This window comes from Lissotriton helveticus, chromosome 3_2, assembly GCF_964261635.1.
Source record: "Lissotriton helveticus chromosome 3_2, aLisHel1.1, whole genome shotgun sequence".
Lineage (NCBI taxonomy): Eukaryota > Metazoa > Chordata > Amphibia > Caudata > Salamandridae > Lissotriton > Lissotriton helveticus.
This window is the reverse complement of record NC_136062.1, coordinates 9,926,579-9,942,621: the sequence shown is the minus strand read 5'-3', so window position 1 is coordinate 9,942,621 and position 16,043 is coordinate 9,926,579. Positions and strand designations below refer to the sequence as shown.

The window sequence follows — 16,043 nt, the reverse complement described above, 5'->3', positions numbered from 1 at the left end:
TGAAAAGGTTGAAGACCCTAAGCAGATGTATGAGAATCAGAAGTATGAGAAACATTCTTGCCACCTTTAGGTCAACCTAAATCTGAGACTTCCATGCAGTGCCATTATGTCCATCGCTTTGAGTGTCTAACTTAAAAGTCAGGATAGCAGCCGAATCTAAGTTTCAGGCCCAAACCACTAAAAAGCATCAGTAGTACTGTCTCAATATCCCCATTTCTGGAGGTCCACTTGCAGAGAAGTGGAACGTGTCAGATTTGCTGGTGGGGTTTAGGGTGGAGAAAAGACCTTGACAAGGGAAGGGGTGTTGTACTTGGGTAGGAAACAGGCTCTGATTTCAGTGTTGGGAAGAGTGCCATTTGCACCCCATTGAGCAGCCTGAATGCAGTTTAGTTTTTTTCTTTGCTTCAGAAATATTTTATATAATTACCTGCTCCTTTCTTGGAGCACGGATACACATGTTTTGCGATCAGGGAGGACCACCTTTTGGATTTTTTCATTCGCCTGAGAAAAAATCCAAATAGAAACAACATCTCAGCCCCAGCTCCTTTAGTACCTTGAGACACCTACCAAACCCAGACATTTATGAACACTAGACAACAGGAGGTGTTCTGGGTGGTATGGCTTCCAAGGATGCCACCAGTTTTTCTTACTTGAATTACATACACAGGTCGAATATTGATTAAAAACAATTTCCCTGAGAGAAAGTGCCAGAAGGTGTGGCGAACAGCAAACCTCCCACCCCCCAGTGTTACCACCTTCTATTAAAAACAGTACCTCACATGTGTGGGTAGGCATATTAAAAGGCCAAATATGTAAACATTTTATGTCATGATAGTGTTAAAGTAGTCTTCACATGGTCACAATTTTGGCCTATTCCTTTCCTGTGCAACAAGCCCACTCACATATGTGGAATAGTGTTTTATCAAAAGGGTGGGAATGTTTCATGGTAGGGCATTTACCATAGAGTTCTGTAGTTTTCTGCTTTCGGTGCCCCATGGAATCTCCCTATGAAAAACATTCCCCGGTGTCTACTGTGTGAATCCCGTCAATAGTGTTCTCTTTTATTTTCCTGACATTCTGTTGACTCCAACATATCCGACCATGTTATTTGTTCCTTCCATTCCTCCAAACCTACCAACTACGGCTAAACAAAAGAAGCCCTTATTTAATGAACTTGTGAAGCAAACTAATGACACCTCTTTAAAGTTTCTTCCATCCAACTTTAAAATCGATCTGAAGAACTATTTTTTTATTTGAACTAATAAAAATGTTGCCCATAACAACCTCTTGGTGTGTGTGATAATATCTTGGTGTGCGTGATATTACACAAGACAGCCAGATAATGCACAATCAATAATAAAAGTGAGCCCCACACCATCCCTTAAGTTGGCCTAAAATTCAATAGCACGTTTTTCAAGGCCTACTACTTTTACGTAACCCTGTCTTTACAGCAAGTCAAACGCTTTTGTGGGGACTATTCTTACCCGTACTACTAGCTTGCCCCGATACCCTACCCTAGCATCTACCCAGTGCAGCCTGCCCAGCAATCTCAAAGACAATAGGTAGGCCGTACGCTTAAATGCCATTAGAATCGCCATTCTCCTCCGCCGGTTGGCCGTCGCAGGTATTGACCTCCTCGCTCCCGTACTCCTGATGAGGTTCCTCTTCCTGTGCTTCAATGGCTTCCTCCATCTCAGTCCATGTCTTACAATTCTAACATGCTCCTTGATCTCACAAAAGCACCCAAAGTGAACAGGCCCCTCCGTCTGCACCATTGGAAAGAGCCGGTGCATCTGACTAATGTTTTTTTCTACCTTACTCGCTGTAGCGATATATGGAAAGCAAGCTTTTTTATGATTATACGTTTGTTTATGTGACTGTAAATAAGAATTTAAATGAAACATTCTACTTATTTTATTAATTAATTTTGAAAATATAGCATGGCTGAGAAACGCATTACATCATGCATATTGTAATATGAGATTTTTTCAATATAAACACTAGGTTTTATACTGAGAGTATAGCCTTTTTTGCGGTAATGTGTTACGCAAACAGTAATTTCTTTCCATATTAAGATTGCTGGGTCAAAACATGAGGCCTGTCTATCTTCTACAAATGCACATAAGTATGTGGGCTGGGTAATGTTGAAGCGATGTAAATTAGAATGCCCACGGAAAAGCACGTAATACTGTGCATGCCGCTGCTCTGTCTCACGGTAATACTCCATGGGAGTGAACTTTTTGAAAAAAGGTGGGACTTATACCACCTTAGCCATTTGAAGGCTACGATTTTTTAAGTACACACACAAAAGCCATTCCAATGCGTGGGAGGAGTCTGACCCCCACAGATTGCCTAACAGCGCAAGCTCAACATAAAAAGGGGTTGGTTTGAATTGGTGAAATGGGATGTCTCCATGTCTCATTTTGTGGGTTTATTTGTGTCACAGGCTCTAGTCCTAGCAGTTATTTGTTAATACTGCTCTCTGCACTGTTCTGTTTTTAGCCTAGAGGGTGAGGTGATAACTCTAATAAACTCTCTATTTTCTCCTCATGACTCTATTTTAACTTAACACACTTTTGTTTTGGTTTTGCACTGCTTTCTGATTCCCAAGTGGTCACAGACTGTAAAGACTGCACAGTCTGTCTCACTTTTCTCTGTGTTTCTTATTCTGATTCCTTTGAGTGAGTCCCTTTATTGGAAGTCTGTCACCATGATCAGGAGACATATGATCCATATGGGTGGATAACCAGATGGTAAGATTGATCACTCTGATTAATGATGGGAATACAAGTTCAGCTCAATGCTTTTTGGTTCCTCTAATATTCCTGTTATTTTTCACTCTTCTAATTCTGTCACTAGTAAACTGCAAAGCACTTGATGGCTTGGTAGCTATTGGACCCCCAGTTCAGTTGGTTGTTGCTATTGTATAAATTGGGGATTGGAACTGAGGCTGGTCGGTAAAATATCCCTTTGACCCTATATTCTCTTGTGTGTTGTTGATGTTCCACCACCATTAGCCATTTGAAGGCTACGATTTTTTAAGGACACACACAAAAGCAATTCCAACGTGTGGGAGGAGTCTGACCCCTACAAAGTACCTATAACAGATCGCCTAACAGTGCAAGCGCTGTGGCTCAACCTAAAAAGGGGTTGGCTTGAATTGGTGAAATGGGATGTCTCCATGTCTCATTTTCTGAGTTTATTTGTGTCACAGGCGCTAGTCCCAGACACACAAGTTAGGTATCGCTTTCATCTAGAAATATGGGAACACAAGGTGGTAGGAATTTTGTGGATCCCTGCACTATCTGAAACTTTCATAGGCTCCACATAAAGTCACATCACGCCGGATTCAATTGTGGATCTAGTTTTCAGGAAATCTTATAGTTGGCTTGGATTCCCTGGTTGACAGGCGATCCAGGGCCCAAAATTCACAGTCACCCACACCGCTAAACCAAGTCATTTTCTCTCAGATTTTTTTACTTCTCCACACCTTGTTTTGGAGCATTTAATGTCATTTTTGCTAGGCCCAGAAACAAAGGAGGGAAATAAGTTGTATCGGGATTAGTGTGGGAACGCTATGTGACATGAATTTTGTTGCTTGCCACAACTTCCAGAACTTACTGTTGCAGAAATGTGAGGAAAATTGCTGTTTTAGACAAAGCACGAGGTTTGCAGAGCCCTGGGGTAAAAGACATTGTGGAACCACGTGAGTCACACTACCTTGGACTCCGTGGGTGTCTACTTTTCACTGAACTAGGGCCTACATTCTGTAGTTCCCCACTTTGTAAAAAAAAAAAAAAAAGTGTTGATTTTGCTGGGTGAAATGCCATGTCTTCAGGTTGCTTTTTGTGGTGTTGCGTGTCACAGCGGCTAGGCCATGTCACACAAGTAGGATATCGTTTTTACTGAGAGACGTGGAAACACAAGAATAGTAGAACACTGGTTAATAACATTTGGATTTCTCTGCCTTTATGGCTTCCAAATGTAAGCCAATGTGCAAGAAAGAACACATTTTGCAAAATGCGCCCTGAATCGATGATAGAATGGGTAGCCCCAAATTCATAGGTGTACAAATAACCACTGTTCCTAAATTCAATATTTTGCGTGCATTTCAGAAATACATATTTATTTTTCATTCATTATATTTTTCCACATGAATTGCTGTATGGTTGGTATGCAATGAAAATCCTCATGATCTGCAGCTTGGTTTATGACTCTGAGTATTGTGTGGTTTTGGAGAACCTGCAAACCGCATATATCCCCATGAGCCAGAAGGGTCGATTGACTGTGATTGTATATTCCTTTTGTAAACCAGCTATTGGGACAAAAAAAATACTAATTATTTTTGTAACTTTCAGATTTCTATGATTAGTTTCTTTGGGAAAGCCTTGAGGGGTGTATACATATGACACCTTGCTGAATTCAGACTTTTGTCTACTTTTCAGAAAGATGTAGCTTTCCAGGATCTTCCACAGGTTTCACACTTTTTGCGCCACAAATTGCAAGTGGATTTAAACCACACTAAATTAGAATAAATGGAGTACTTTTAAGAAACATGCAAAATCTGCTCTAAAAGATATATATTTGACACAACTCTGCTTGTTTCTGAAAACTGGGAAAATTATGATTCTAGTATAGCCAACATTTCATGCATGTCCCAGTAATTGTTTCTCATTTTTCACCCTAAACATAAAAAAATAAAAGGTACATTTTGGAGGTTTCCTCAGTGGAATATAACTTATGCAATATTAGGTATCTTTCATAGATTCACATCCCTGAAGCATTCCCCGTGGTCGGGATGGAAGTCCCCGGTACATAAATAAAGTAATGTCCCATTAGACATATAGAGTAATAGTCCAAAGGCCTCACATTAGTAACATATCCAGGTCCTTTTGTAATAAGGACCAAACTCTAGAGAGCAACCAATCAGCTGCCACCACCCTCTGGAATCTTCCTGGAAGGAGCTCTAGTCCCTCAGATTTTCTACCGCATGTCGTGCTAAGGGAGTCTCCCCTTGTTCTCTGAGGAGAGTGAGAGCTCATCGAAATCCTCTTCAAAGACTCCTCCGAAAAAGCCCAGAGCTATTTCTCCAGGTCCTTCCTCGCAGCAACCTCAAAAGAAGACGCAGAAAAAGTCTTTAGAGTCTCACCTAAAGATTTACCTGCCAGGGAGTCTTCTCTGCTTCTAGGGTCGAAAAAAACAGCTTCAGACCCCCTAACTCCTCCGCCGAGGGTGAAACACACTTTTAAAAAGCCTTCCTCAGCCCCATCGACTACCACCTCGTCGACGATGACTTTGACGATGACGAAATCTCCTCAAACTTCCATTGGAGTTACTTTGTTGACGACGACATTTTCGACACTTTCAGTCTTGTAGACATCCCTTTCGTCGGCGACGACGACGTCTTCGTCTACGGCACGTACCCCTTTGTCGTTGACTATCAAAATCAAGAAATCCTCGTCGACAGCGTTGACGACTCGCTCGACGTCGACCTCAGCGACGACCGCTTCGACGATGAGAGGTCCCTTGTCGGCGGTAGACAAATCAGTTCTACTGCCTTCTCAGCGGATAGCATTCCTGGTAGTTGTCCTAGATAATGTCCTGAAAAAAGCTTACCCATCACAGGAGCGACAACAAACTCCTGCGTTTGGCAGAACGCGTATGCAGAAGAAAATTTCTTTCAGTGCGCCTATTCAAATCCCTCCTTGGAATGATGTCTTCCTGCATCCTCCTAGTTACTTACTGTCATCTCCGCATGCGTCCTCTTCAAGAGGCTCAGTGGATTCAAATCAGTGGATCATTCGACAACATTATACAGGTAACTCCTCAGATGGTCGCCGCTCTCAACTGGTGGACTCAGCCACAAAATCTGTCTAGAGGCCTATCCTTCCTAACTCAAGCCTCCCCTCAAGTTATAACCACGGATGCGTCTCTAGAAGGTTGGGGAACCTTCCTTCTGGAACTTCAGATCAAAGGAAAGTTGTTGTCTTCCGAGCCGAAACTGCACATAAACCTCCTAGAACTCAGAGCCGTCTATCTAGCCCTCCTGGTTTTACTTCTCAGAATAAAAGGTTCACATGTGCTGGTCAGAATGGACAACACTACGACAATGCACTACCTGAACAAGCAAGGAGGGACTCGTTCACTCTCACTCTCTCAAGAATCTCAGAAAATTTGGAACTGGTCTCTTCAGCACAAAATTTCCCTGCGAGCGGAGTATGTTCCAGGAAAAGACAATGCATTTGCAGACTCGCTAAGCAGAATGCAGACAACCTGCCACAAGTGGGAGTTAAACCAAGATACTCTCAACAGCATCTTCTCTCTGTGGGGTGAACCACGGTTGGATCTGTTTGCCACGTGGCAGAATGCCAAATGCCAACACTTCACAAGCTGGCATCCCTAACGGGGATCTCTGGGGAATGCATTTTCAATAGCATGGTTCGGCGTATTCGCCTATGCCTTTCTGCCGATTCCCCTCATTCCCAGACTCCTCAGGAAAATGAAGGCAGAGTCTTGCACACTGGTTCTAATGGGCCCACTATGGCCTCACCAACATTGGTTCACGGACCTTCATCTCCTCTCCCTGCAAACTCCAATTCCGTTGGCACTGTTTCCATCCCTCCTCACAATGGACCAGGAACAAGTCCAACACCGGATCCAGCATCTCTCAAATTATCGGCCTGGCTCCTGAGTTCCACGAATTTCAGGATTTTAACATTCCTCCGGACTGCAGAGCTGTCCTATCTCGTGCCCAGGCGGATAGTACAAACAGGACTTACTCCTTTAAATGGAAAAGATTCTGTATCTCTGTGCAGGTCGGCTAAAGTGCATCCCTTCACATCCTCTCCAGAAGAGATTTTGCCATACCTCCTTCATTTAGCTACTTCGGGCCTTGCCCACGCTTCCATAAAAGTTCACCTGGCAGCAATATCCCGTTTCAAAAGATCTTCTACAGGACCTTCTCTTTGGTCAAACAGATTGATAAAATAATTTCTCAAAGGTCTGTCTTGGACTTTCCCTCCCATAAAGTTTCCACCTCTAACATGGCAACTAAACACAGTACTCGCTCAGCTTATGAAGCACCCTTTTGAGCCGATACACAGGGCTGACCTCAAGTTCCTTTCCTGGAAAACTGTGCTCCTTCTAGCCCTTGTATCCTCAAGACAAGTTAGCGACCTTCACGCTTTCACAATACAGGATCCCTTTCTTCAATTCCAGAACGACAGGGTAATTCTTGGAACTAGTCCAAAATGTATTCCAAAAGTCCAGTCGGACTTCCACCTAAATGAGCCTATTGTCTTAAAGACTTTCTTTCCAAATCCTGAAAGAGCTCTACATTCACTGGATTTGAAACGCTGCCTTAAGTTCTACCTTGACAAAACAAAAACTTTCAACAAGTCTAACCAACTTTTTGTGGCTTACAGTTTGCCCAGGAAGGGTTTTCCCCACACAAAATAAAGTATTTCCAGATGGATCTCTGGTGCTATTGTCTTCTGTCACCAACAAGCTGGTCAACCTATACAATCAAGAATTAGTGCCCATTTCACTAGGGCAGTTTCTACTTCTATGACACTGTTTGTAGGCATGCCCATCACAGACATTTGCAGAGCGGCAACATGGAAGACACCGCATACATTTACCAAACATTACTGTTTGGATACAGAGCTAGCAAGGGAAGCTGCAGTGGGACAGGCTGTGTTGCGTCATCTATTTCGATAGATGTGAGCCTGCCTTCCTTCCCACCAGCCTTTCTCTTATTTTTCCACACACATTTCTCTGTCACTGTAAATACCTTTTGCCAGACTTGCTATTTATTGCTTTGCATGTTAATGTTGATATATATATATATATATATATATATATATATATATATATATATATATATATATATATATATATATAATTATTAACTAATGCTTTTATGTTATTTATGCAAACGAAAATGTGCTTATCATTGCTTTCTATTCTGATTCAGGCATGTGAATCTATGAAAGATACCCTAATACTGGATAAGAAATGCGTTACTTACCTGTAACTGCAGTTATCCAGTATTGGTATCTTTCATAGATTCACATGCAACCCACCTGCCTCCCTTGGAAGGGCTCACCTATTACTCTCAGTTGTACCTCTATATAGCACTGTGCCCACGAAAATCTGAGGGACTAGAGCTCCTTCCAGGAATGTTCCAGAGGTTGGTGGCAGCTGATTGGTTGCTCTCTAGAGTTTGGTCCTTATTACAAAAGGACCTGGATATGTTACTAATGTGAGGCCTTTGGCCTATTACTCTATATGTCTAATGGGACATTACTTTATTTATGTACCGGAGACTCCCATCCTGACGTCCGGGAATGATTCAGACATGTGAATCTATGAAAGATACCAATACTGGATAACTGCACTTACAGGTAACCCATTTCTTATAGCTAGTGATCCATTGTCTTAATCCCATGGATCCTACCAAAAATCTAAAGTGTTATCAATAGAGATCACATGAAAAAATGTATGATGCTTTTGTCTGACCTATCCCCATTCTATTAAATTATTGGTCTAACAGACTGTACTATAAGCAGGCCATTGAAAGATGACCCATTTTACTCAAGCTGAATATCTGAGCGTGCTGACATCTCCTTGCATATACATGTGCTTCTTCACCTTAGCTGTGCAGGGAGTTGTTGGACAACTGTCAAGGTTTGCAGCTATTGTCGGAAACACAGATCAATTGAAAAAAGAAAAGGCTCAGGTTTTGCACAATCACAGGTATCTTTTAGCTGACCCTTTCTTTGTACCCGAGATCGCATATTTAAACAGTTTCTTATTGAGCCCTCATAACTAACGAAATGCACATTAGAAACAAATTCACCTGAAAGCAGGGTTGTGACTGCTGAAATCTCATCTGACATGGTAAAAGATCACCAGTGAGGTAATTCGGGTCAAGGGAAAAACGACAGTCGCTTTGTGGCCTTATTTTATCACACCTATTATCGATCAGTCATCATTTACGTCACTGTTTCACTTTTGTTTGGCTTTTATATTTGTCTCTATTCCTCGTTCATAATTTAGATGCTATATCATTAAAATATGATAAATCCACTATTACACATTCTAGGTTTGCAGCCTACTATCAACATACATGGCAATAATCTGATTCAGATGGGAGACTTCGGAGTCCTAAAGCCAAAAGTGGCTTTATTTTAGGTGGCTTCCACCTACAATTGTCGCTGTGGCAATATAAGCCAAGGGAGAAAATACATTCTCCTGGTTCTTTCTTTCAAAATATCACACTTGCTAGTGTGAAAATATTGGCATATATGTATCAAGCCATTGTTTGAAGCTAGTACATAGTCTGTTCCTCGTAATTTCTCCATGAACAACATAGTATACCTAACTACAAAGTAACTCTTTCAATACAGACATCACCTATTTATCTACAATAAACACCTCATTTAGCAACTGAAATATGCTTGAGAATCCGAGATAACCGCAACTACTAAAGAAACTTAAAATGATTGTATGAGATGTTAGGCCTGCATATTAAATCACTCAGTGATTTAACAGCATAGTGTGCGTACAAAGTAATGACCAAGAGTCATAGTGCTATACAGTAAATATATGTTGTATGTTAACTCACATATTCCTCATCGGTATCCTTTTCCCCTAACAGGCAAATATGGGACACGAATCTGCCCTGCTTTCCTTCTGAATTTACCATACATTTGTTTGCCTATCTGGGCTGGTTTCAGAATCTATAATCAACCATCTGTGAGCTATAATCTTAAAAACAAGGTAATTTGTTGCAGGAGATAACTGTTGCTTTCAGAGTTGTTCTTTTACAATAACTATGTCAATATGTCATGGCTGTAATATGTCAGTGTACACTTTATTAAAACTATTTAAATCAAAATGTTTAGATGTTCTGTTATATTACTTTATTGGGTGTCTTAGACAGCACAATATAAGGTTACTACAAAATGCTCCCAGTTTGACTTAAGTCAAGTGCCCTAGCCATATTTCTCATTTATCGGAAGGCAAGCATATAAATGAAGTATTTTTTCAGTGGCATGGAGAGAGGCAGTAGGTTTATTTCACTGTAGGTTCTATAGAGTTAGGGTTGTACCACCCAATACTTGTTTGCTATATCAAAAGCTCAGTAAGGAATTATCATGCATGTATCTCATTTTTTCCCCAGTAATATATGTGTGTAGCCAGTGCCTTTGACAGTAAGTCATATGGTTTTAGAGACCTGGGGCCATATGTATCATGCCTTTTTCGATTCGCAAAGGCCGGAATTCGCCGAATTCCGGCCTTTGCGAATCGCAAAAGGCTTTTTTTGCATGTTTTGATATGTAAGAAAAATCGCATCATAAGGAATCGCAAAAATTTGCGATTCCTTATTTTGCTATAGCATTTAAGGAATCGCAATTTTGCGATTCCTTAAATGCTATGTATGAAGCATTTTTCTATAGCGAATTTAGCTTAAGAAATCGCAATTTACCACCAACTTTCAATTGGTGGTAATTTGCGATTTCTTTTAAAAATGCACAAATTGGCATTTTTGAATGTGGCATGTGACGCACATACATGCCCGTAGGGCATGTATGTGCGCCATATGCACACACATGCTGATTTCAGGGGTGCAGCAGGGTGTCCTTGAGACACCCCTGCACCCTTGAAATCAATCTCATTTTGCGATTAGAAAATTGCGAATCGCAAAATGAAATGCATTTCACAATCATAGGAATGAATGGGAAATTCGCAAATAAGGAATAATTGGAAATCGCTAAAAAATTGCGATTTTCTACATACGTACCATTTTGCGATTTCTAAATAGCGATTCCTTAAACGCTATTTAGAAATCGCAAATGGTGATGATGATACATATGGCCCTTAGTGGACAAACATCAATATGTTAAATTATTGTCTCTTTTGAAATTAGAGCTAGCGAAGACTTTGTGAAACTGCTGCATGTAATCTATTTGTTTTAGTTTATAAATGGGCTGTTCTTCCTATTCTACATTAGCTGTGATGTGTATGTACCTTTCTTGGAAAACCTCAATGTTAATATGTGATATCGCCAGGTCACTGATGTGAGTTGTGCTGTACTGTTATGTACTGTAAAATGTATATAACATTCCTACCTCTAACAAGATGTCGAAGCATTTCGATTCACACTGTGACCCTGGGTGCTCCTTTCGGAGTGCATGATTCATAGGATGCTGGTTGTAGTTAGAACTGTATTGCAGCGGTTTTGTGAGGTGCTTGAGGTTTGGAGACCTGCTGTAAACATGGCCGTGGAACTAGTAGCTGTTCAAAGCATGATATGTTGAGAAAACGGTAGAATATATGTGGTCGTGCATGCTTATACCATCCCTTTTTAGGAGTGGTCTATGAAATACAGTTATGAGAGTGGAAAGAGCCTGATTGGTAATGTGCCAACAGAATTCAAGGCGGTTTGTCAATTATTCATAATCGAGCAGAAAACTAGTTACATTACTACGCTTCCGGTAGTGAGAGAGCAGAGGTAGTGCCACGCTGTGCTGCTGCTGTGAGGAGCGAGGAGGGGAGAGGACTGAATGCAGTCGCTGCCGCAGCCCCCCTGACGATTGCCTGGTTATCTCGCTGGGCCCTGCAGCTGAGTTCCGCAGCCCTGCAGCTCTGCAGCTTCTGTTGCATCTGTCGCAATGAGCGGCAGGCAGCTGTGAGAGGACCGGTGAGGAGCAGGGTGCTTGGCCATCGCTGCCACTCGGACTCGCACTCGGAGTCAACCAGGCTCTGGGGGTCACCAGCCACCAGCAAAGACCCGCGGAGGGCTCAGCATTACACCATAAACCCCAGAAGCACCAGAGAGGCGGCGGGGTGCAACGTGAGACTGCAGGCAAGTGTGCACCTCTAAGTGTGAGAGCGCAGCCGCCCTTAGCAGCAGCGGCAGAGTGAAGAGCCTGGGTGTGTCCACGGAGGCGGCCGAACCACATTGGGTGTGGCTTGTGGCACCCCAGTGTGCCCTGCTCTCATGCTCTTGCGACCCCCGCCCTGTCCTGCCTTGCACCGCTCCCACACCACGCCGGCCACTGCCCTCTACTGTTACACTCCCTAGGCAACCGGGCACCGTTGTCAACAGATGCTACCCCCTTCAGGGGTCTTGCCACCCTCATCTTGATACCGAATACATCGTCCTCGCTCCTTTGTCACCTTGCCGTTGCTCTATCCATCCCATTTCACTCACCGCTAACGGCAGTGGTTGGAGTACAGGTCGAGTTGGCTGGAGTTTATTCTTGACCCATTTGTTGTTCCATTCTACCACACTCTCCACACTGCCAATTACCAAACGCCCTTCATCCGCTGCTAGCCGCTACTATCCAGTCGACAGTTTACGGCATCTGTCAAATGTAAGTGTTCTGTCATAACGTGGGCTAACCAGTACGCCATTTTTTTTCTTTTTTTTCTTTTTTAACTGAGGCCTGCAGTCCCTTATTGGGTGTCTTCCAGTAGTCCAACCTTCTCAGGTTGGTGAGCATTAATCTGGCATGAGGTCAGAGAGAACAAGAGGAGGGGAAAAAAAAGAAAAAAAAACTCAACCTATACCCAAAAAAGTTAAGGAGGGAACCCCACCCGCCGCCATGGACAATACTAGTAACTTTTCTAGATTTAACCTTTCAGTGCAAGGCCTACTAGACAAAGAAGCATGGCAAGAGCAGGAAGCTCCTACTGGTGCAACTTCAGCAATGGCAAACGCCAAGCCAGTCATTCTAAAAAAAAAGTCACCAAGTCCGCCCCACACAACAATTGTGAAGGAAGCAAGAAAGCTACTTTCTTAGCCTCAATTAGCCACTATTCATGTCCGAACAGTAGCAAACAGGCATTGATTACTGACATCTTAAAAGTAGCCATCAAAACTACAGAGGAAAACCGGGGCCGCAAGGACCTTAAGTCCCCTAAAGGTATAAATTTACCCAACAACATCACGGATCCTCAAAGTGAGGCTGACACAAATCCTTCTTGTAACATAAGTTATAATGGTTGTGAAAATATAAGGACAGCATCCCAGGTCACGGGATCAGATGTTCCACATGACACAAACAGAGAAGTCCCATGCCTCCAACTCCTAATAACTAAAGTTCTGTTCCCTCAGAAAACCTGTCAGTCATAATCCCCAAGTCATTGAGGCACTAATTCATCGCCATTCGCCCTCTTTAGACATCCACCTCCAGCAGCACCAACTAATCTCTCCTCGAAATAATAGATACAATATATACAGCGAAGGCAATATAACACACAGGTGAACACAAATATCTTGAGTCCTTTTGGGGTGCCACACGTTGTTAAGAGCTTCCCTCCCTGACGCTCAGTGGTTCACCAAACCAAGCACCAACAACCAAGGTAAGTCTGATTCATCATTCCTTTCATTGGAAACGGAGGACCAACTTGGCCCGGAACCCTGTCAATTCAAACCACATGGTGAGCCACAAATTAAGATAAAAAACCTGGAAACAAACACCATGATGTCATTTTCACAAAAAAAGGAACAACCCAGTAGGATTAAGGTTTGCTTGGGCGATCCATCACTGGAGTTCTCTTCCCACCGTGTTCGTTCATCCTCAGCAGAACCAAGCAACTCCCCAACATCTTCAGTCTGGCTTCACTTGCTAAACACATTGGATACTATTGGTAAAGCAATGACCTACCATGCAGACTAGCTATACACTCAAGTCGATCTTTTAAATATCTTAGCAACTCAAGTCCAGGGGAATGAACAGAAGTTGCATAGTTTCGATGAAATGATTACGAAGATGCAGTGAGATCGGGAAACAACATACCAAATCGACCATTGCTATTGTACTCAAATAATTGGCAAATTAGCTACAGTTCCTACCTTACTGACATAAATACTGGGGACAACCAGGGATGTCCTAATCAAGCCCGCAACACCAGCAGAAAAAGAAACCGAAGTATTAAGCAAAGTGGTTACGGTATGCCACAGCTTTCTCAGGGGGCTAAACAGAAGTGAATCAGGGATTAACTCAGTTCAAGCACAGGCAATTTCACTTACTCCCAAACCATCAAGCGCATCTGGCAATTCAGGCATCCTGGATACTTTACCTAGCGACCAACACAAGGTACCACCAGCAAGGCAATCTAAAGTATTTAAGCCATTAACTAAGTGGGAAAGAAAACGCCTGAGAGAGGCCAGAAAAAGCAAACAAATCGGTCAGGCATCCAACTCAATCTTCGTTACTCCTGAGCAAGACAGGAACAAAAGTGAAGATAACGCATCTCATAAAATTCTGGACGCAGTAAGCCCTAAGGAGCTACTGACTCCACCAATCAACTCTGCCATTACTCCAAGCGGACACAATCAAGACACAAGGACCAATCTTTGTCAGTAAATGTATACAGTCTATTCAAGCCTCCGGTAAGGAAAGAGAAACAGAACTTAAAAATACAGGCTACACAAATCGCGAAATCCATACCAACATCAGGATGCATCGCGCCAGAAACCAGTACAACCTGCCCGTCAGAGGCCAATTTGGCCACGGCAAATGATAGTGAAAAAAGACGCAACTCTGAACCAACATTCAATTATTGCCTAGGGGTCAATGAAGTTACCCACATAAGGAACACTGAAATACACTCACAAAACAATATACGGGTCCCTCAGAATCCATCTCGGGGAGACGGGGAAGTTACTCACGTAAGGAACAATGAAATACACTTACAAAACAATACACATGCCTTTCCGAATTAATTTCTGACCAACTCGGAGCACACTGCAGCTGACAAAGCTATTGAAAGGAGCTCAGGAAATGAGCCGCAGTGTGATCTCCTTAATAATAATAATAAATTGGACTTCATCCCCTACTAAGTCTCAAGAAGAACTCACGATATTCTTAACAGAAGTGTATTACTCAAACTATTCATAGCTCTTCCCTCTCTGTGCTACATTAATACAAGTGACCTAGAAAGTATTAAGTTTATAGAAAACTCTCACTCCACTGGCCAAGAAATTACTACAGCCACATTTTTTGATAACGCCTTTATTGAGCAGATCTGGTAATAGAAGGATTCATTTGCTAAATGGGGCATGGAGTTAAAAAAGGTCGCACCTCCCCATTATGCAAGCCCCCTACATCTGTTAAACCATACAGAGGGCCTGTTAGGGGTGCCAAAGGCCTGGACAATCTTAGCTCAGTAAAGTGTACAGAGCATACTGCAAGGAAAATCACCATCACCTTTAGCCACCCAGAAGTAATTAAACCTTCGGGCTCTCGACATTCGAACACAGCCGGTACTACTTTCAAAACGGCATGAAGAATTTCATCAATGGCCCTAAATCCAAACCGGGGCTGCAACATCTGTTCCTGGAATGTGCATGGCCCCAGCACGAAATTAGAAGAACCAAATTTCATGGAGTTTATCTCGCAGCATAATATTCTTCTCTTCCAAGAAACATGGCAGACAAATTCCTCACCAATAGGCTACGAAGAATTTATGAATGCTGCTAAGAGAGTCACGGTACAAAAGGGGGTGGTGATGGACGGAGCATCTGAACCAATCAAACACTCACACCCAGTCAACAGATCTGGGTTTAATCTATCACCGTTCTTTAGCCCACTCTGCCACCCCAGTTCAGACATGGCCATATGCAAATCAGTCTGACCCTGTGCCTCATGTGAACAGTCCAGCCCGAACTGCCAAGCCATGCCTTCCCTGGACCGGAAACAAGCTTCCTAGGACTGGTTTCTGGCATTTCAGACGTCTTCAGCCAGGCTTGCTTGAATCCAGTGGCAAAGTGAGCAAGGGACTCACGTCTGAGCATACCCTGCCAACCTATGGCGAACAAAGCAGTACAAAAGGGGGTGGTGATGGACGGAGCATCTGAACCAATCAAACACTCACACCCAGTCAACAGAACTGGGTTTAATCCATCACCGTTCTTTAGCCCACTCTGCCACACCAGTTCAGACATGGCCATATGCAAATCAGTCTGACCCTGTGCCTCATGGGAACAGTCCAGTCCGAACTGCCAAGCCATGCCTTCCCTGGACCGG

General features: G+C 42.8%; 1 protein-coding gene and 1 long non-coding RNA gene across 4 annotated transcripts in view; one reads left to right on the top strand and one right to left on the bottom strand.

Annotated features, from left to right (window-relative positions):
- The window catches only part of TM6SF1 (transmembrane 6 superfamily member 1), a 622,619-nt gene that overhangs the window by 337,056 nt on the left and 269,520 nt on the right, over positions 1-16,043 (top strand). For both annotated transcript variants that reach the window (XM_078684737.1, XM_078684736.1), the window contains exon 6: positions 9,662-9,783. In XM_078684737.1, the coding sequence (XP_078540863.1) occupies positions 9,662-9,783 (122 nt within the window). The remainder of the gene's footprint in view (positions 1-9,661; positions 9,784-16,043) is intronic.
- The window catches only part of LOC144826417 (uncharacterized), a 905,759-nt gene that overhangs the window by 796,902 nt on the left and 92,814 nt on the right, over positions 1-16,043 (bottom strand). The gene's annotated exons all lie outside the window — the stretch shown is intronic.